Raw genomic sequence first — 21,610 nt, 5'->3', positions numbered from 1 at the left:
CTTACACAACTTTGCACAACACAACTCTTGTAGTGATGTCTTTGTCATCAGTTACTATATGTGAACATGCATGCATCCTGAATGAAAACTTCTGAGGAAGTAAGGAGAAGTAAAAGAGAATGAGGGCACGTCAGAGGAGATACAGAAGAGCCCCCCTGGATCTACCCCGCTGTGTCATCAGTGACAATCCAACTCCTTCATCAAATAACCCTCACCTGGAGCGCACGCACACTCACACACACACACGCACACACACACTGACTCACTTCACCTGGATCACAGTCTTCCCTACTTCCTAGGGCTCTCTCATCTGCTCCCGTCATCTCATTAACTATCACTTTATCAGATCAGGAGTGTCTCTGTCTATCTGAGTGCCGCTCCACATGCCGCTCTACTACGATCATAATTACCCCTGAAAATTGTTCCCACCTATAGTCTGTCTTCTCTCCTGCTCTTTACCATCATTATGTGGTGGAAATGTAACAATCTCAATTATCATTACAACTAAAACCTTCACCCCCTCAAAACTCATATCAAATCATCCCAATCTCTCCTTATTCCTCCTCAGGAAATGTGACAATAACACAGTCTCATTTTGACTCTTTCAGATATCTGCACTGACTGTTAAGAGTACTGAAGTGCTGTCTATACACACTATCCACTTTTTCCTGTTGTCATAATTTTCAGCATCATTACTCCAGTGTTCAGTGTCACATGATACTTCAAAAATGCTCAAGAAACACTTCATTGTTTTTGATCTCCTCAAAGTAACTTCTAATTGTACATACTGACACTTACCAGCACATTTGGTTCGCGTGATGAGGGCTGGTCCCGGTGGTCCAGTGCCACCCTCCCCAGGTCGGGTCAGAAGAACCTTAATCTCATACTCCACATCTGGATCCAAATGCCAGAGCTTGTATGTTGGCGCATCCACAACATGCACCTCGGCCCAGTTTCCAGTGGTGGTGCGGTAATCCACCTCTTTTAGCATGATGGGGCCATCACCGATGATGGAATTGGCGTTTGGTTTTATCCACAAGTAGGTGGCACCAACTGCAAGAAGCTCAGGTGGAGCGATGGGTGTGGGAGGTGCTGAAGTAGAAGAAAGAAAGAAGGGGATTGTTTATTATCTACAATCTTTATTGATCACCTCACTTTTTTTCATATTTCTTTCTTTTGCATTTCACTTAACACTAGTGGAACAAAACAAGAGCAAGAGTTGTACATTAGATGTACAATCAATATTTTTTATGGATATTTCTGTTTATTTTGCATCAATAGCATGTGTGACTAATATGCCCCTGCCCCTTTGAGGTCCGTTGCTAAAAACCTTCCGGTGCCTAATTAGTGAACTAAGTTATGTTTTGTGCTAATACTGTCAAAGCACACAAGGTTTATGTATAGACTCAGTTGGATATGTCTAAAATGAAAGTAAGCACCTGAAATAAACAGATGCATGTGTGTATATTAGATGCATGCAGGTCTTAATGGGAAAGTAGGCTACATGCTGCCGACTGTAATTAAAGGAACAGTTAAATTCCATTAAATTCAATTCAAGTTTATTTGTATAGCGCTCACATGTTGTCCCAAACCTATATTAATCTCTTTCTCGTGTAACCAAACAGTTGCTGGTCCACATTGACTTTGATAGTAGAAAAAAAAATAATATTATGGATGTCACTGTGGACCAGCAACTGTTTGGTTTTCCACCTTCTTCAAAATAGCATTTATGTTTAGCAGAAGAAGAAAACTCATTCGGGTTTAAAACAACTTTTGAGTGAGTTCAGTACATGAAGAAAAAAAATAAAACACTATTTTAAATTTTTGGGTGAATTATTCCTTTAATGTTAATAAAACACCAAACACACAGAAAAAAAATCACTCAATACTCTTGACTGAAAAACTTTAATACAGTTCCTCTAATAGGAATCGATGTATACAGTTTTATTTTTATATTTGTTCATACATTTTTTTTAATGCTCCTGCTAAATATACCTATAGCACCTGAAAATAAAACACTTTATTTTATTTGTATAATATCTGTTTTTGTAATGTGTATCATTGTTATAATGTTTTAATAACAAAAATAAAATAATAACAAAGAATTTTATCTTCACCCATGCACTCTTTCCTAAATATCCACCATAGTTTTTCATATTTTGTTACCTTTTATAATTGGGAAATAAGTTTGGATGTGATGTTCAAACAGCTTGCAAAATAGAAAAACCAACATGACAAAGAATCGTGATAAAATCATGATATTTAAAAAATAAAAATGTTTTAAATATTTGTTTTGATATTGCCTACCCCTAACAAAAACCGTACAGACTCCAAACCCCCACCCCCGGTCCGCTATTGTGCCCTTGTAACGGCATTTCACCCCTGCCCCTCGGGAGGTCTGTGCACGCCACTGCAGCCATCATTTGACATTTGCTTTTGTAGTGCAAAATGGTGAGAGGAAAATGAAGGCTGGAATTACAGTGAAGCATGCGGCTGAAGCGTTGGAGCTCATTAAGGGATATCAGACAGACTTGCTTGGCCGGCAGAATTGTTAGAATAAATGGATTGAAACGTTTTCTGGAATCCCAGTTGAGAAGGTGGGCTATAGCTTTTTCCCTTAACACTTAGCTAAGGTCTCTTCCTCTCCCTCTCTCTCTCTCCATTGCTTCTACCCACTCACATTAAATCCACAGGAGACAGCTTATGGCGTGCACTGCATTAACTTCCTGTCTCTGCCTGTCTCTTCCTTCTTTGTTTCACAGCCATTGAGCACCTCAGATTTACCCTCAAACATGTGAAAGGTAAACAATATTTCTTTTTTCTTCTTTTCTTCCCTTCTTCATGCGTTCATTGTTTCCTCCTTTCCTTCTGCTGCCTACTTCCTCTCTCCCATTTTGTCCATTTCTCTTCCTTTACATTTCTTTTTTTACTCCTGTTTTCTTCCTTTTATCTTTTCTTCCTTTTTACCTTGATCCTTTCTCTTCCTTTCTTCCTTACTCCCTACCTTACTTCCATACTTCCTTTGTTCTTTCTTCCTTTTTCTTCCCTCCTTCCTTCCTTCCTTCCTCCCTCCCCACCTCCCTTTCTTCTACAGGATTATAACAGAAAATAATACAGAGAACCCTAGCAACCACATTGTTATGCCCTAGCAACCAATCAGAAGACCTTAGAAACTAATTGGCCAAGCCAACAAAACATTTTCTTTATAAAATGTAAGAATTCGACTTTTCAACATTAAACATTTAAGAATTCAACATTTATGTTTCCCCAAGGAGAATTTTTATCTTCCTAATGTAAATATTCATTCTAATTCTTTCTTTCTTTCTTTCTTTCTTTCTTTCTTTCTTTCTTTCTTTCTTTCTTTCTTTCTTTCTTTCTTTCTTTCTTTCTTTCTTCTTTCTTCTTTCCTTCCTTCCTTCCTTCCTTCCTTCTTAGTTCCTTCCTTCAATCTGCTAATCGTCTTTTGGCACACTTTCTCAGCAGGAGGTGGGGCAGAGACTAATCCAGGGTTAGAGGTGAGTAGCGGTGCATGAAGAGTTCATCCGAGCATGGAAGAGCCACCCAGGTCCACTCTAATGAGAGGCTGGTGTCTCTACTGTGCCATGTAATCAACTGAGCCAGATTACCAAAGCTCATTTACCCACAGCTGATAACCACTGACTCCCTCAGCTGCCCGGAAAGGATACGCTATAGCTTGGAAAAGAGAGTTTAAACGTTACCCTTCAACCTCCGAAGCTTAAGAGCATTTAGTGCTTGAAATTAATATGAAGGTGGGAGCAAATAAAAACGATAACAGAAAGGGAGGAATAATAAAATGTCAACAGAGATTACCAGAGGAAAAAAGACAGGAAATATAGGTAAAAAAAAGGGGTAAAAAAACAAAACAAAACAAAAAAAAAATTAGTTTCTTTAAAACTTATAGTTTCTATAATAATCAGTTTTTTTTATTTTTTATTTATTTAAGTACCTCATTTAAAGTCTATTGGATATTTTTCACCTTTATTCAGCTTAGAAAATGAATATATGTGACCCTGGAAAACAAAACCAGATTTTTTCACATTTTTTCAAAATTTGAGATTTACACATCATATGAAAGCTATACAAATAAGCTTTCCATTGATGTATGGAAGGACAGTATTTGGCTGAGATACAACTATTTGAAATTTGCAATCTGAGGGTGCAAAAAAAAAAATCTAAAAACTCAGAAAATCGACCTTTAAAGTTGTGCAAATGAATTCTTAGCAATGCATATTAACAAACAAAAATTAAGTTGTGATATATTTATAGTAGGAAATTTTTAAAATATCTTAATGGAACATGATCTTTACTTAATATCCTAATGATTTTTGCACAAAAGAAAAATCAGTAATTTTGACCTGCACAATGTTTGTATACCCCAGTGACTTGAGACATGTTTTGTGGTCCAGGGTCACGTACTGTATGTGTAATATTTAAGCATAGGGGTTTAAATCCCTCACCATAAACATGACCAATAATTTGCCATAGTAAACCCCAGTAATAATGACCACAAAACAAATCTTCAGTATTTTAGTGTGAAATTAGATATTGCCTATGGATAATGTCTTATTTATCATATGAATGGACTCCAGCGTGTTGTTCATCAAGGTAGCTGCCACATCCAAATTGTAATTTTGAAGTAGTCCCTTTGTTCAAACCATTAATACACTTGGTTTAATGCATGGTTTAATGCATTTTCAGCTATCTTTATGTCAGCACATTGTCCTAGCGTGGGCATTTATGGTCCTGCAGTTGATAAACTCAATGATTAGTGGAGTGTATTTGGATTGAGCGTTTATGATTGCAGCTGGATGCAAATGAGGGTTGGAAGCTGCTAATGACTGGCTGAATCTTGGTGATTGCTGCATGATGATTGGCTGAATGTTATTGTACTCCGGATGATTTACAAACTATTTTTAGCTTTCGGCCTTAATGTGGTTGTTGATAGCAAAGTGGTTTGTTGCCACATCACTAAAGAAATCGACAAATGTTCTTTATAAGAAAGTTAAAACATCTGATGTCTATTCATTACTCTGTAGTCTCATTAAGGTCATGTATTGCTCAGGATGAAAAAAAGAAAAAAAAAAAAGAAACTGTGGTATCATGACAAACAGCAACTAATAACTGAAAGTTCAAGAAGATAGGTGAGATAGTGACTGTATATAAATATGCTGGCAGAACAAAAACAAATATAAGAATGACACAAAGGCTTCAGCTCATCTCAGCTCCTTCTCAAGTTCTCTAGTTCTTATATCAGTATATTCTCTCAAAAAGATTAAATGAGAATGAATAAGGAAATATGCTAGGCTCAGACAGGCTAGACACAACCTCACAGTGCCACACAGTATGGATACAGATAACAAAAGTAGCATTAACCGTTCACCAGGGGTCCCTTTCAGTCCAGGAAACTCATTTCCTACAGACATAAGAGACTTCCTGAACACACTGTTTACTATTTCAGGTGTAGAAGAGCACAATTCTAAATACTCTCTCTCATTTTTTCTTATCAAATTCTCTTGATAACAAAGATCATTCCCATTTCCACTGATACTTTGCCATACGTTCAGGAATATTAGTCCCTGTGCATGTGTATGTGTGTCCTTGTGGCCAAGCGCCCCTGTAATTTGAGCCTTTATCACCTGGTGTCCACAGGGGGGTTTTAAAAACAGCTGGATTTGTGAGAAATCTCCAGAAATCCCACCCTGCTATCTGATCAAAGCCCACCGGGTTTGTCTGATAGCAGAGCTGGAGGAGAGAGAGATGAGCTCCACCGTCAAATGGGAATTTGTAGCTGTGAAACAACAATAATTGCAATCTGGTTTCTCGTGTGTCGGAACAACCAATTCAACAGAAATTGAGAAAGGGATATAGAGTGAATATATGAGAAAGTTTGATTTAATCTAAAACCAGAGAGTTTTTTAATAGCCACAATTCAACTGATGCATACACATTTGTGCTTCCGTACACTGTTCAAAAGTTTGGGGTTTCTCTTATGTTATGTATATCAGAAATACAGTAAAAACAATGCAATTCTATATGACTGTTTTCCATTTAAATATGATGATATATTGATGATATTATTCCAGCTGTATAAACGTTAAACCTCAAATTGGCTTCTTCACTTGAAGCATTTACAAATCAGATGAATTTAGAATTTTTCAGATGAACAATGTCTACAATGTTACACAACCGGAAAAACATTAATAACATAAAAAAAAAAAAACGTATGGAGCAACATCCTCACATTTTCATTCTGTTTAAGAATTGCATCACATTATGCCAAAAATCACTCAAAAAATTGCAAAGCCCTCCATAGGACTGGCAAGCTCTCTGCACACCTATTCATCAGACTACAGCAGCACCCACAAATCTCCTACATCCTCCATACTGGCACCCTCATGGGAAACGGTTCGGAGTGACTCACACAGTTGTTTCAACTCATTCGCTTTATTGTTTGGATCAAACCTCGGAGGAAAGGCTCAAGGGAACCAGATGAGAGATGCCAGGAGAGATGCAGTCTGTGGCTTCGACCTGACCCTTGTCCCTTGATGCAGTATCTCTTTGGAGGTTTGATTGTCTTTGTCAGGAACTACAATTCCTGCTGTTTCTTCTCTCCATCTAAAGACAAATTCCCCTTCTATCAGTGTTAGAAATGTTTCCATTGGATGCCCTCACAGAATGCTTTAATCAAAGCATTGTATTGAGCACTGTTGAAGAGCAGGGAACAAGAGAAATATAGAGGAGGAACGCTGTAAACATACAAGCACAGCAAGAACAGCATGAGAGGAGCGAAGGCTCTTCAAACCCTCTTTCAGAAGAAGCACATTCAGGTCTGGACAAATAAAAGCAATGCACGGGGAACGGACGACAACAGAGGGAGACAGTGAAAATAAGGAAGGAGGTGTTTCTCGCTAGACTGAATTCATAAACCCAGCGCTGTTCAAAGACGCCATGCTGAGGACACCTGTGCATACAAATTCTAAATTCTGCTCCAAAAACAACTCTGGACTCAAGGAGACGTAAAACACACACACTCACAAATCTCTATTGCAAAATCTATTGAGCTGCCTTACTGTATACTGCCTACACAGGCAACATCCTAACTTGAGCCTCATAAGGTCAGAAATGCAGACCAGAAATATAAATCTGACTGTAGGAGATGCAGTTCACATTAATGTTCACTATATAATACAACACAAACCTGTGTGTTTGATAGCTATAAGCCTTTGTGTTCATGCATTTGCATAGAAGTGTTAATTTCCTCAATGAAGACAATGACAAAAAAATATTAATTAACAAAAACAATTTTTTGAGATGTTGACGAGCTAAAACTAATATCTGATGATACAAACTATGACCAAATTTATGCCACGTCTTCGTTAACAAGACCAGACAGGACAAGAATGTTATTTGTGGACTACCCGACATTCAAAATACATCCTATAGGCTACTGTCTTGTCCATCAAAATGTGCATCCCTGTCATTGGATTGCAACTGGATAAGGGGCGATTGCATATCTAGTCTCAGGATAGACTACCAAAATGCAAACTAGCGAGCTGAAACAATGTCCTCAGCACCCGAAGGGGTAGGGATAAGGTGGCCAGATGTCCTGTTTTTCTCGGGAGTCACAATCATTGTTGATTAACTTGCAGTTTGACTAAAAGTAATGACTAAAAGTTGACAAAAATGCAATTACTTTTCATCGACTTAAACTATGGTCAAAATTACTACAGCAGCACCCACAAATCTCCTACATCCTCCATACTGGCACCCTCATGGGAAATGGTTCTGAGTGACTCACACAGTTGTTTCAACTCATTCGCTTTATTGTTTGGATAAACCTCGGAGGAAAGGCTCAAGGGAATCAGATGAGAGATTCCCTACCAACATTTTTTTTGTAAATGTTTTTATAAACTCATATGACTAAAAGGTGACTGAGACTAAGTATTTTCATCTCAAGATAACGACTAAGACTAAATCAAAAAAGCCTGTCAAAATTTACACTGTAGAATAGTTTATGTTTGGCCTCAGTGACCAAAATTTTTTTTATGGAAATTGTGAAAACTTTACTCACAATTGACCTTGATCAGTATTATGCCAAATCAAGTCAAATCAAAAGTATTTATATATTTTCAGAATACACATTATTTCAAGGCATCTTTACAGAAAATGATGATGTTGATATTTATTATATATTCACGTCTTACAGTTGCATTTTGCAGATTAGAGCTGGACAATAATATATTTTACAACAATACAAGCAATCAAGCAGTTGAGATTTGCTATATAACATATATCACCCAATGTGAGTATACTGTATGTATGCAAATAAATTTGGACACTCATATATCCAACTTTAGAGATAATATACTGTATTTACACGTATTGTGTACTCTATGTATGCTGATAAAGTTAATATATATCCAAATGTATATACTGAGCTGTGCAATTATATAGTTTACATTTATACTGCAAATATTTTAACAATCACACAGATGAGATCTGATACAGCATTTAATATATATTGTTTTACGTGAGTGAACTACAGCATAAAGTGGAATGTACTATATATTTAATGTACTATATATCCAACTCAAAAAATGCATTACTCTAAACATACTGGGAATTAAGTATCCTTTTTGCAAGTATACTTATAATCAACATTTTCCAGACTTGAACACGATGTAGAATTAATTTTTCCCACTGAGTTTGCCACAATGTATGGGTTGCATTTGTTTTTGTTTTTTGTTGTTGTTGTTTTTGTCTTGAAGTTGAAACAGGCAGATCTTTTTTTCCTTTTTTTTTTCAAGTAAAAAACAACAACAAAAAAGACATAACTTACATTCAGCCGCCATATTGAGTCTTGTGACTTTTCCCACATATTTTTCTACAAGTGGTCTGTGCCATCTCCTTTATACTCCTCTACAGCCGGCAGTCTGTAGCTCACCTGCAATGCCTAATAATGCAGCTAGGTAGGTAGCTCACTAGGTTTTGGAAACAGAACTACTCTATTCCTATGAGATGGAGATTCTGTGAAAAAGCTATGTATTTCAATGCATATATGCGGCATATACTTTGAAGTGCCTGGAACTTGGAGAGCAGTGCATCAAGAGGCTATGGAACACAAACTAAATAAATAAATATTCACACAGACAAATAAAGTGGCTGCGCGTGTTTGAAGTGCTAACTCCTCGGCTCCTGCTTATCTGGGCTGTAGTATTACTGCACTCTAATCCATCTCTGTACTGAAGGCCGCTCGCAGGCTGTCTACGGACACACACACACACACACACACACACAGATTTCCAAAATCCTTCACTAATGCTTCTCTCTGTCTGAGTGTAGATAACACAGTGCTTTCTGCATCACCATCATACACACAAACACCTCTGGCAAAAAAAAAAAAACACACACAGACCAGTGATGTTGTCAGACATTTAGGTCCATGTTAAAACTCCACACACACAAGTTGCAAACTCGCTGTTTTTCTGTCCAATATCCTGAAACCACACACAAGCGCTGTTCCAAAACCTTGGGAGCTGACTACTTAGACAGCTGACTTTAAGGCAACAAACAAAGAAATCTATTAAAATATCATCCAGGCATATTCATAATTGTGCATTATTTATTATATGTATAAATATAAGAAATACGATGAAATAAAATGGCAACTGCTTTTGCACTGGGATTCAAAAATACATCTTATAAAAGTACAGGTACAGGGCAATAAAAAGAATTTAGAATTGAATTGAGAAAAATTCTGCATTCTACTGCATTCTTTTACAGTAGGTTAATATTCCATGCATGCCCTTCATCAACTACACGAACATCATACCAAACAGAGACTAAAGAGAATCGATCCAGATTACAGCTGTCACCTGTCATTAGCACCTCTACCTGAGGCCATCCCTCTGTCTATGAATCCATCAACACTATATTATTCTCTTTCATTCACTCTCACATGAAAGCGCTGACCAGCAGCATATCAATAAGGTCGTCCTGGACACACTCATTCGCTATTATTCTGCTGATGTGAGTCTGTGGGGAGAGTGTGGTGTGGATGAAGGGCCTCGGGGGGCCTCCTGTCTTGTCAGAGGCAGAGAGGGGTTTCATGAACCAGGGGGATGCCACGACCTGCATGCTAACTAGACTAGCACACTGCCTCTGGCACACAGGCCCGGGATTCACTGAGAGATAGTGAAGATTCAAGAAGAGTTCATATCTATATTAGAATACTGAATTCAGTGTGGCTTCAAGATATATTAAAACATATGGTAATTGTATTTATTTTAAATCTATGACGAAAATAGGACCATACAAGCTGAATATATACAAACATATATATATACAAACATATATATGTGTGTGTGTGTGTGTGTGTGTGTGTGTGTGTGTGTGTGTGTGTGTGTGTGTGTACAGTATGTATGTATGCAATGGCACAGCACACATCAGTAATCATGATATATATCTCTTTTGTGGAATTTCACAAGAGATCTCAACAACATCTCAGACTGCGTTTATATTTGCCAAGATACCAAAGTCTGCGATCAAAAGTCAAAAGAGTTCTCAGTATGAGCTCAAACATTGGTCCCGCTTTATATTAAGTGGCCTTAACTTATATGTACTTACATCAAAAAATAAGTATTGCAAAACACTTTTGCTGCTGTTAAGGTGGGATATGGGTAATGCAGGGACAGATTTGGTGGTATGGGTTGGTTTAAGGGTGGGTAAAAGTGTAAAAGTACCAGAACAAAAATGTATCCTAAAGTTTAAAAAAATGTAGTGAAATGTAGAAAATGCCAAGTGAATCAGGCTCAATTAGCTGCGGAATTTTTATTTTTGCACTTAAGGTTAGAAGTTTAGAACAAACTAACCAGATTGTTTGAGGAATTTCTCTATTGCCTTCCAAGTACTGTAATAAAACATAATTGTGAACTCATTAAAACTCCTGAGCTATGAAAGAGCAACCTGTGAGCAATAAAATGTTACTGTGGCTGAGAAAGCAATCAAAAAAGGAGACACATGCATGCATAAGGGAAACATATTTACAAAGCAAATCCTGCAAGAGCCAAAGCAAACAAGAATAAAAAAAGAGACATGAGAAGAAAATTACAAATAATTTCTTCACGGTCACCAGCAGGAAGGAAGTACCCTCACATTACAATTACTAGCAACTCTCTGTCTGTCTTTCTCTCTATCTCTCTCTCCATGCCATCAGCCGGTGGTTATTAATGACCCCTGCAGCCCTCTATGAGCACCCCATTTATAAAACTCACCGTTTTAATCTCTCAGTGTGTGTTTCTCCCCCGCGCTCCCTCAGCCTGCAAACACACTCATACATTCAGTGGCTGACACCTTTCTGGATTGAGGATGCAATGGCCAGTACTTACAGTTCAGGCAAAACTGAGCACACTTACTCATATTTACACACCATCCCTCTCTCTGTTTTCTTGTTGTTTGACTGGTTATACAACTCATCCACAATAGTCTTTTATGATGTTTACCTCCTTTTTGGAGCTTGACCAACATGCACATTGAAAAGAGTGTTGTAAAAAAAATTTAGTTTGGGAAAAGTTTTGAAAATACTTACATTTTGCTCAGTTTAAAAGTTCAGTAAAATTATAAGAAAAGTTAAATAAAGTAATATTTTTTTCAACAAGTTTTAAACTGCTGAAAAGTAACTTGTCAAATATAAAAGACAAAACAAAACAATGGTATTCTTTTGAACTTTCTATTAATAAATAAAAACACATTTAAAAGTTACAGTTTCCGTGAAAATATTAAATTGTTAAATATTTCAACATTCATAACAGTTTTTTTTTTTTTCTTGAGCAGTAAATGAGCATATTAGATTGATTTATGAAGGAGCATGTGACACTGAAGACTGGAATAATGGGTGCTGAAAATTCAGCACCTTTTTTTCTAATGAGGTAAGAACAAGAAAAATGAGAAACACTGCCAATGGGGTATGAGAAATATACTTAATTGTACATAATTTTACTCCTCCAGTAAATTTATCTTGCATTAAGGATGTTAAGGCCAAAAACTGATTAAGAAAATAATGTTTCTGCAGCTCCACTTAGTCTGCATTTCTTCAGTTAAACAGGGTCAAGCTTTTGGCCTGTTCAGCTCAGCTCCTGTTAAAAGTTACACCTCCAGCAAGTTCTCTTTATTAATTGTCAGTGTCTGGCTGGAACTACGCCACTCATGCCACACACGCTGCCCCCACCTCCTCCCCCTGGACTGAGTCCCTGGCACCGCATGCATTAATTGATGCATATTTCATTTAACATGCCTGTGCTGTGCGGCATATTGCCTTGCACTCCATTCATTTCCCCAGGGAAATGATGTTATACATCACCCCTCTGTTGGCTTACCTAATCATGCACATACACAGACGCATCCACACACCTCTGAATTCCCAGGATGACACTGGACCCTCTGAGCACCTGAGGCACTCACGGCTTGAGGGATATTTCCCCAGTACGCACCACCATCCTCCCAGGACATGCTCAGCAAAGCCAGATGGCACTGATTGCTGGCAAAGATTGGCCATTACTTTACAAGAAAATCTGATTGGATGAGTCACTGATAATGATAATACTCTAAATCAATCCACAAATTCACAGATAATAAACTACTACATATTTCTCAGTCAAAATCTGTTTATCATAATTTTATACAATTAATAATCATAGTTATTCAATGAACATAGCTGCCTTATACCATATGTTGCAACCATTTCATAATAAAGCATGAGTTAGAATGGTTTTACCATTTACACTGTGAATATATACAATGTCAATATATAGACAAATTATTTTTTATGTATGACTCCAGAGAAATACAGAAATCTCTATGTAGGTTCACAAAATATTTATATGATAGACTGATTAAAGCATATTTGTAATAAATTTAGATTTATTATAATATGCTTAACAGTGACTTAGTTTGACGTTGAAAATTTGATATTGCACTTGCAGCACTTATCAGCCTTAATTCAAACTATTTAAAATTGTGTGCTACAAATACACTTGACGTATAAATAAAGGGGTGAAACTGACTTTGAATTTTGTGAAAAGCCAGTTAAACAACTTCATTTTGTCATGAATACGGGGATGTAAAACTTTCAAAAATTTGTAGCGTTGCATTTCCCGTCCTGGGCAGCAACACTAGATATGATCTTATAGTTCATTTACACATTATTGGTCATTAATAACATGTGGAATTCCAGCAGAATACCTCATAAATCACCACTTGAAATGGCAGATAACAGCCTTGACAATAGAGTACCTGCATGCCTCACACTGTACCACAGGATTATGATGAATTTACTTGCGGTGCAGATGCTCAATAAATACAGCTTCAAGATGACAATGATAAGAGACTATGTCCATATCCTTAAAATTATAAACAATTGAACACTACTATTCAAACATTTGGAGTTAGTACGTCTCCTATGCTCTCAAAGGTTGCAGATGTTTGTTTAAAATGCAGTAACAACAACAATATTGTGAAATATTATACTACTTTAAAATAGCTGTTTTCTATTTGACTATATTTTAAAACATAATTTATTCCTGTGACACAAAGCTGAATTTTCAGCATCATTACTCCAGTCTTCACATGATTCTTCAGGTTTGCTGCTCAAGAAACATTTCTTATTATTTTTGTAGAAACCCGTGAAGCAGTGTTTTTCAGGATTCAATGATGAATAGAAAGTTTTAAAAGAACATGCATTTACTGTCACTTTTGATAACATTTGTGCATCCTTGCTAAATAAAAGCATTAATTTATTTTCACATTTTTCAACAGTAGTCTATATTCATATAATGAAAGTTACATCACATATGCAATATAAAGCAAATATATTTAAATTATGAACAGTATGTAACTATTTAAGGCTTTAACAAACAATCAAGTGATGCTTGTGAAGTTTTACCTGGTTCTGGGTTTCTAAAGTTTCCCCAAATGATACTGGGACAACCAGGTCTTTTAGAGCAAATACAGGACTTGAAACTGTCCCGCAGTGCTTGCTCTAGCAGCAAAAGCAATGCTAAATCATCTGCAAAGAGAAGCTTTAGCTCAGCCGTCATGCACCATCATGCAACTCAAGTGGTTCCAACAGTAATGCAGGTTTGTCAGGCCTTAAACTTACTTTTACTGTCTGAGTCAAAGATTCAGTTCTGTTTGAATGATTATAGATTATAGATTATAAAACAATGACAGAAGGGGTCCAAGAAGTGTTTGAGAAACCTACTTGAAAACATTATTTCTGCAATTTCACCAGTGGCACAGCAATAACATTATTGCCCAGTCTACCTTAAAAATAATTTATTTTAGTCATCTCATTATTATTCATAGATATTCAAACATTTTTACATTTGAATAGACACCAATACATACAATATGGATGGCTGTTTAATACAGAAATACAATATCCTCTGTTTAGGTTCATAGAATATTAAACGGATAAGCTAATTTTAGCATATTTCTAATAAATTAGATTTATTAAATATGCTTAACAGTGCTGAAATGTTATTATAATACAGTTAGCACTCACATAAACCTAATATGACATTGAAACTTACATATATTACAAATATTACATTTGCAATTACATTTATTCATTTAACAGACGCTTTTATCCAAAGCGACTTACAAATGAGGACAGTGGAAGCAATCAAAAACAACAAAAAGAGCAATGATATATACTGTAAGTGCTATAAGAAGTCTCAGATAGCTTAACACAGTACACGTAGCAAGGGCTTTTAAATAATATAATAAATAAAAGAAAACCGATAGAATAGAAAAAGAATATAGCAAGCTACTGTTAGTGGTCATATATATATCAAGTCAATGCCTTGAATTTTATGCGAGCAGCTACTGGTAGCTAGTGCAAATTGGTGAACAATGAGGTGTGACGTGTATTCTTTTTTACTCATTAAAAATGTATCGTGCTGCCGCTCTCTGGATTAATTGTAAAGGTTTGATAGAACTGGCTGGAAGACCAGCCAAGAGAGCATTGCAATAGTCCAGCCTGGACAGAACAAGAGCTTGAACAAGGAGTTGTGCAGCATGGTCCGAAAGAAAAGGTCTGATCTTCTTGATGTTGAATAAAGCAAATCTGCAGGATCGGACAGTTTTAGCAATGTGGTCTGAGAAAATCAGCTGATTATCAATCATAACTCCAAGGCTTCTGGCTGTTTTTGAAGGAGTTATGGTTGATGTGCCTAACTTGATGGTGAAATTGTGATGAAACGATGATTTTGCTGGAACCACAGTTTAAGCAGTTCTGTCTTCAACTCAGCAAGATTGAGTTGAAGGTGATGGTCCATCATCCAGGAGGAAATGTCTGTTAGACAAGCTGAGATGCAAGCAGCTATCGTCGGATCATCAGGATTGAATGAAAGGTAGAGTTGAGTCTCATCAGCATAGCAGTGGTATGAAAAGCCATGTTTCTGAATGACAGAACCTAATGATGCCATGTAGACAGAGAAGAGAAGTGGTCCAAGAACTGAGCCCTGGGTCACCCCAGTAGTTAGATGTTGTGACTTGGACACCTCACCTATCCAAGATACTTTGAAGGACCTATCTGGTATTAAAACACTCTACATAGAAATAAAGAGGGGATGTTGAATTATTTGTCAAACGATGTTCTAGTACTTTGTAAAAAGCCAATTTACCTAATCCATTGCTATCTGAAATGAATAATAACAGCTCCTAATAAAGACTAAGGACAATTAATGATGTCTCTGTAGTGATTAAAGGGTTTAATCAGGTCTTTTTCCAAAAGCAGCGGTGAGAAACTGTTAGATGTTCGTTAATTCTCTTTTGTTTTACTTCCACATGCCATATGGACAGATAAGCTTGAATTGCAAACAAAGCTTATCAGGGGTAAAGAGCACCACTAAAGGTGTTTTTGGCCATGCTAAGTCACACATGGCACAGCTCCAGCCAAACAGATGCTTGCATTTCTCTCAAGTCCAGTGACCACACGCTAACAAGGCTTGCAGAAAGAAAATAAAGATTTCTGTTATTTCTGCTTAAGTGGGACAATGTCTGTGTAGTGAAGCTGAGGCTCTACCCCATTATCTTAAGAAACAGAGAAGAATCAAGGCTCCTGTACTAGTCGTTAGCAATGCTAGCTGAAATAATGAACACTCTGTTGGTAACAATTTAGGAGGAATCCTGCTGCTGACAGCTGATGCCGGTTATAAGTGCTGTATTTTGGGTTTGCTTTGTGTGTGTGTGTGTGGGCATGTTTTTGTGACATATCAGGATACAACTCTGTATAATGACATGGGTATGACACAGGTATTACAAGGAGAGGGTGACTTATGAGGACATAACCCATGTCCCCATTTTTCAAAACGCTTATAAATCATACAGAATGAGGTTTTTTGAGAAAGTAAAAATGCACAAAGTTTCCTGTGAGGGTTAGGTTTAGGGGTAGGGTTGGTGAGTGGCGATAGAATATACAGTTTCTACAGTATAAAAACCATTACGCCTATGGGATGTCCCCACTTTTCACAAAAACAAACATATGTGTGTGTGTGTGTGTGTGTGTGTGTGTGTGTGTTTTGGCAAGCATCTCTCAATGTGCACGCATAAAATTAAAGTAAACTTTCTGGTTTGAGGAAGATGGCTGTTGTAAAAGATACTGCTTGTCATGTAATTGAATGAATTGGATTGAATGAATAGGTTGTAATAAATTCTTTATTGGCCAAGTATTAGCCAGACTGATTAAAAAAGAGCTTATCAAATACGACATGTAAGGGCCAAAAGCAATTAGATAATCATTACAAATTCACAATCATATTTTAGTTCCTTGAAAATGCAGTGGCATAAAAGTTTGCAGGTGTCCATACGCACCTTTAACGCTGAGTTCAGCATAGTTTGAAACTCCAGATCCTCCATCAGTAAGAATGACGCAGCGGTAACGGCTGGTGCTGCGCTGTGACGTGTCCATTACGCTAACGGTGGCAGAGAAGCGCCGGTGGTTCACCACTCGGGTCACCATGAGAGATGTGTCTTTACCATTCCATTGCTGAAAAACAGAAAAATAATCATCCATCCAACACTGTCTAACTGATTTTTTTTCATTTCTTTGTTTAACAAAGGGCAAAATAGTGCCACATGAAGACAGAGGCACAAGCTCTTTATGCACACTTTACACAATGAGAAGTGGTATTATGTCTGCATGTCTCAGAGATGTAGCACAGGGTAGATGGAGGCTTATAGTCTCCAGCCAAGGGAAAAATTAATTTTATCCAAGACTTGATGGACACAGACACTGGCTTAGAATTCCTGCTGACAAAAATCTCCAACAAGTTATTAAGTTTCCTCAAGCAATATGTCTCAGGACAAAGGTTCAAAACCTCCCAATGCAAATGAATTGAATATTAAATGCACACACATAATAGAGATGCTCAGAATTAACAACATTTTGAGGATGTACACAAAAAAAAGTGAAATGACTGTCATTTATTAACATTTTTATTTTGGTCTTATTGGAAATCTTGGTTTCCAGTTTAAACTACTTTTGTTCTATTAATAAATCCCCAATAAAAAAATAAAAATAAAATAAAACAAAACATAGATATTTCAGAAAAAAATCTCAATAAATAAAAAAAGTCTTTCAAACTTTTATTTATTTATTGTAAGTAAATGGAATTAAACATTGATTAACAAAATATTTTAGTTTTTTGGTATTTTTATTTTTACTCTTGAGATTTAAAATCTTTTTTGCAAGCGGGTCCTGGCCAAAACAGGCAGCACATAGTAAAAAATAAATTAAATAAATAAATAAATATCACACACAAAAAATAATGTTATTAAAAATATATATGTTGCCGTCCCTTTATGTGAGATTATATGTGAACACAAAGTACGTGTGTGTGAGGTTGTGTACTGACTCACCTGGAGCCAGAGTTTGTCATTTTGTGACCATTTGCCTCCAGCAGTACACTGGAAGGTGGCATTCTGTCCCACGTTCACCTCGACATTCTGCAGCCGCAGAAAATGTGGTGTCTTGCCTACCAAACAAAACACATATACCTTCAAAAAATCATAAAACAGCACTGCTCTAAGACACGTGCTGGTGGTCAGCTATGGAGTGGCCCAAAAAGCCTTACAAGTTTATCCAAGTGGATGACAAAGTGTACATTTTGACTGGTATATTGTTTTATGGCATATTGTTTTATCATTTCAAACCTAACAAGTATGTTTTAGTGAAATATTTACCTTATGAAGTGCGCTTGTGTTAACATTTCTACAAAATATAAAAATAAATATTTTATAGTATCTATTGACATGAAATTCTAATTTGGTAAGTGCTCCTTTCACTTGTTGTATTTCGTGATGGTGAAAATAGTTTCTGTCTGGTTTTCGCAGTGTACGTTTAGGATCACCATCTGATATCAAAAAAATGAATGGAGCTCATATTCATTACTATTTCCAATAAACATTCTCTAATTTGCGTGTACAGGTGCAAAGAGGTTTACAGGTGCATTTGTCAGAAGCGTAACTCTTGCACTAGCTGAACTCTTGATCCTCAGTACGCAGTCTTCACCCACTCTCTCTGCCAGATTTATTATCTGTGCATGCATTTCTGCACAAAAGCAATATCAATCTTTTAAAATATAGATAATTTTTTTTACATATCTGCTATAACGTGAAACTGTTCCGATTTAATGAAGGAATCTTAAAATTACCCACTATTATTATTATTATGACTAGTAAAAAAAAAAAAAAAAAAAAGAGTCATGATAAGATACTTCCATGATCTATGCTTGTGTTCCTTTAACTCAGTTCTTATTAAATTTTTATTAAAAATTCTGGTTATGTAGAATGGTATACTAGCCTACTGCATACGGAGCAATATACACTGTTTGCTGTTTTGCAAACACTAAATGTAAAGCTATGTGTCATGCAAATATAACCAATGCCAGTTATTGAGATTAATGACTTTTCTTTTAATAAAAGCATATGCTAAATGATTACATGTAAATGGCACACGCTTCATCAACGCTGCTGGCTTTACTTTAGTGACACAGAGAGATTTAGGACAATTGAAGTCAAAGGCTAAAGTTCTCCTGTCACAACAAGAATGATGGGGGTCTGAAGTCTGAGCACTCAGCTCTGCAGTCTGTCTCCCTCTATCTCTCATCCTCAGCACAGACCTGCTTGTTTGCTGGCCTCTTCCATCTCTGTTCAACCCTCGATCCACATGAAGTGCTTTTCACAGTAGTTGACAGACTGAACTCCTACAGCGTAGCCAAGACTGCAAAAGTAAGCAGGCGCCGTGTGTATGTGTGTGTGTGCGTGTGTTTACTCACGGCAAGGGTGGGCCAAAACGTGCAGCTCATCCACGGCGATGAACCCAGGATGCCCTTGTACAGACACAGCCTCAAAAATAACCTAAACCAGAGAAGAGGGGAGAGGAAATCAAGTGTTTAAATCTAGACAGCTTGTTTCAGACTGAGCTGAGAGGGTCTATTTATTTCAAGCATGAAAATATTCACAGTACTAATTCAACAGGAGAGATCTTTACCTGTAAATCATAAGCCCCAAATCATTTTCAAGCACTTACGGCACAGTTTAAAATATTTGAATGTCCATGCATATTGCATTTATTTTGAAGAAAAACAGCACAAGAAAACTTTTGAAGCCATGATAATCTGATAATCTGCACTGAAACTCTGAGAACACAAATTCGAACACACACATATGGGACTGGCATGTTTTGCATGGCATACTGTACATGCCATGTGGTGAGGACATGTGTGGTCTGAACAATGCCCTCTCTTTCAGGGCTGCCAAGGACTGGCACTTAAAAAGCCAAAACCTGGACACAGGATGCACTTGAGTCCCTTGCTTCCAAAAAGGCCTCACTGTGACCAGTCAAGACATTCGATCTACTCAACCAGACTCACCATGTTTTTCAGGATGAGACTGTGGAGACTAAAGGTGTGTGTTTGCACAAACCACAACCACAGAATGTCACGTTTTAGATCAGATATGTTGTGGAAGCTGCTTTCAGTGGCTTAAGCTTTTTAGATCAATTCTCAATCCTAGAAAAGACCAATGTGAATATCCTGCCACACAGGTTTGAGCAAATGATAACCATTTTGAATGAGCAGACCTTTTACATCCTCATTTTATCATCCTTGCCTCTACTCAAGGACATTGCTGCATTCATAATTTATTCACAACATTATGGGTGACACGAATGATCTCTAAAGCTGTCAGGACATGGCAAAATAACTTCTTTTAAAAAAATGTACCATCACAAACTCAAAAAGAGTCAGATTTGCCCTTTTTAATTTTTATTTTGAATATCATAAAACTTTACCATTTAAACACTGTCACACTGAAATGGCACTCTACTATTTCAAATGTAACACGGCAGGAAACAAGTCAGTTAACCCAAAGATTCGTTTTAGTCAAATTGGCCACTTATCTGCAAATCTGTTGCTCTAATCAAACTCACGGTGGGATATTTTTCAGTATAGTTTATGATCCCACGGGCAAAAATTAATGGTAGATATTAGTTCTCGATATTTAACTGGTAATTTATTACATTCTATTCAACAAGAGAAGCAAATGATTTTAAAAACGTTAAATTGCATTCTGCGAGCACAGACTGGGAACAAGCACCTAGAGAGTGTGATTGTCAAAGTCTTAATTCAAAATCTAAATAAAACCACTAAAAAAGAAAGAAATATAAACATTTGAAAATGAATTGTAATATTTAATATTTATAATATGTGATAAATAATAATAATTAATACATTTATATTATTACACACTTTTTGGTTATATACACTTGCACGTTTTAATGATGTTCCCCACAAGCACAAACACACACACAAGCTTTGATATTGCCTGCTGGTCAAATAGATGCCCTCAGCAAATACTGCCTTCAGCAAATATTGGTCTGCTGTTTGCCAAGAGAAGTTCAGTATTCCCAGCACAGGCTAAATATTTGCTCTTCCCATTATTTAATTCAATTACATGGCTAATCTTATGAGGGTATTTCACTCCACAGACTGACCGGTGAATCAACAGACAGAAAGAAGAGGAGCACAAGAGGCAGAGAGAGACAGAGAGGAGATCTGGGTGTGAAGAATCAGAAGAGAGAAAACGAAGGAGGGAGCGAAAGTGGTAATAAGCAAAAAGACAGATCTAAAATTAACAACTAAAAGCTTATTCACCAGGGCCATTTGTGGGTGAGATTAGGGGACAGTGATCGCAGTGGTAATTGAGTAGAGAGCAATCTACTGCCACTTTCTGCAGTTCAATTGGTGCCATTCACCACAAATATATTGCAGAAAATAAACTTCTGTCTATTTCAGTGGCCAAGTGGACAACATTTTCAGCACTTCTCTAGCTGCTGGTCATTTGTTTGCTAAGTGGCTCATCCTGCAAAAAAAAAAAAAAAAAAAAAAAAAACCTACCTGATCATGGTTGTCATCATTTGCTCCACAGACTCCCATTGTAAGTGAGCAACTGTCAATGCATTTATTTTGTATTCAAACCAGAATATTCTGAATATTTTTTTCTATTTTGTATATATTTTTTAAACACA

At 36.8% G+C, this 21,610-nt stretch overlaps 1 protein-coding gene across 1 annotated transcript in view; it reads right to left on the bottom strand.

Annotated features, from left to right (window-relative positions):
- The window catches only part of LOC113051164 (receptor-type tyrosine-protein phosphatase T-like), a 123,881-nt gene that overhangs the window by 26,196 nt on the left and 76,075 nt on the right, over positions 1-21,610 (bottom strand). Inside the window, exons 4-7 of the mRNA XM_026214756.1 lie at positions 19,359-19,440; positions 17,941-18,056; positions 16,894-17,068; positions 799-1,092 (exon numbers count right to left, since the gene is read on the bottom strand). Coding sequence (XP_026070541.1) covers positions 799-1,092; positions 16,894-17,068; positions 17,941-18,056; positions 19,359-19,440 — 667 coding nt within the window. The remainder of the gene's footprint in view (positions 1-798; positions 1,093-16,893; positions 17,069-17,940; positions 18,057-19,358; positions 19,441-21,610) is intronic.

Source organism: Carassius auratus, chromosome 31 (assembly GCF_003368295.1).
Source record: "Carassius auratus strain Wakin chromosome 31, ASM336829v1, whole genome shotgun sequence".
Taxonomy (NCBI): Eukaryota; Metazoa; Chordata; class Actinopteri; order Cypriniformes; family Cyprinidae; genus Carassius; species Carassius auratus.
The sequence above is the reverse complement of the archived record's forward strand: the minus strand, read 5'-3'. Positions and strand labels throughout refer to the sequence as shown.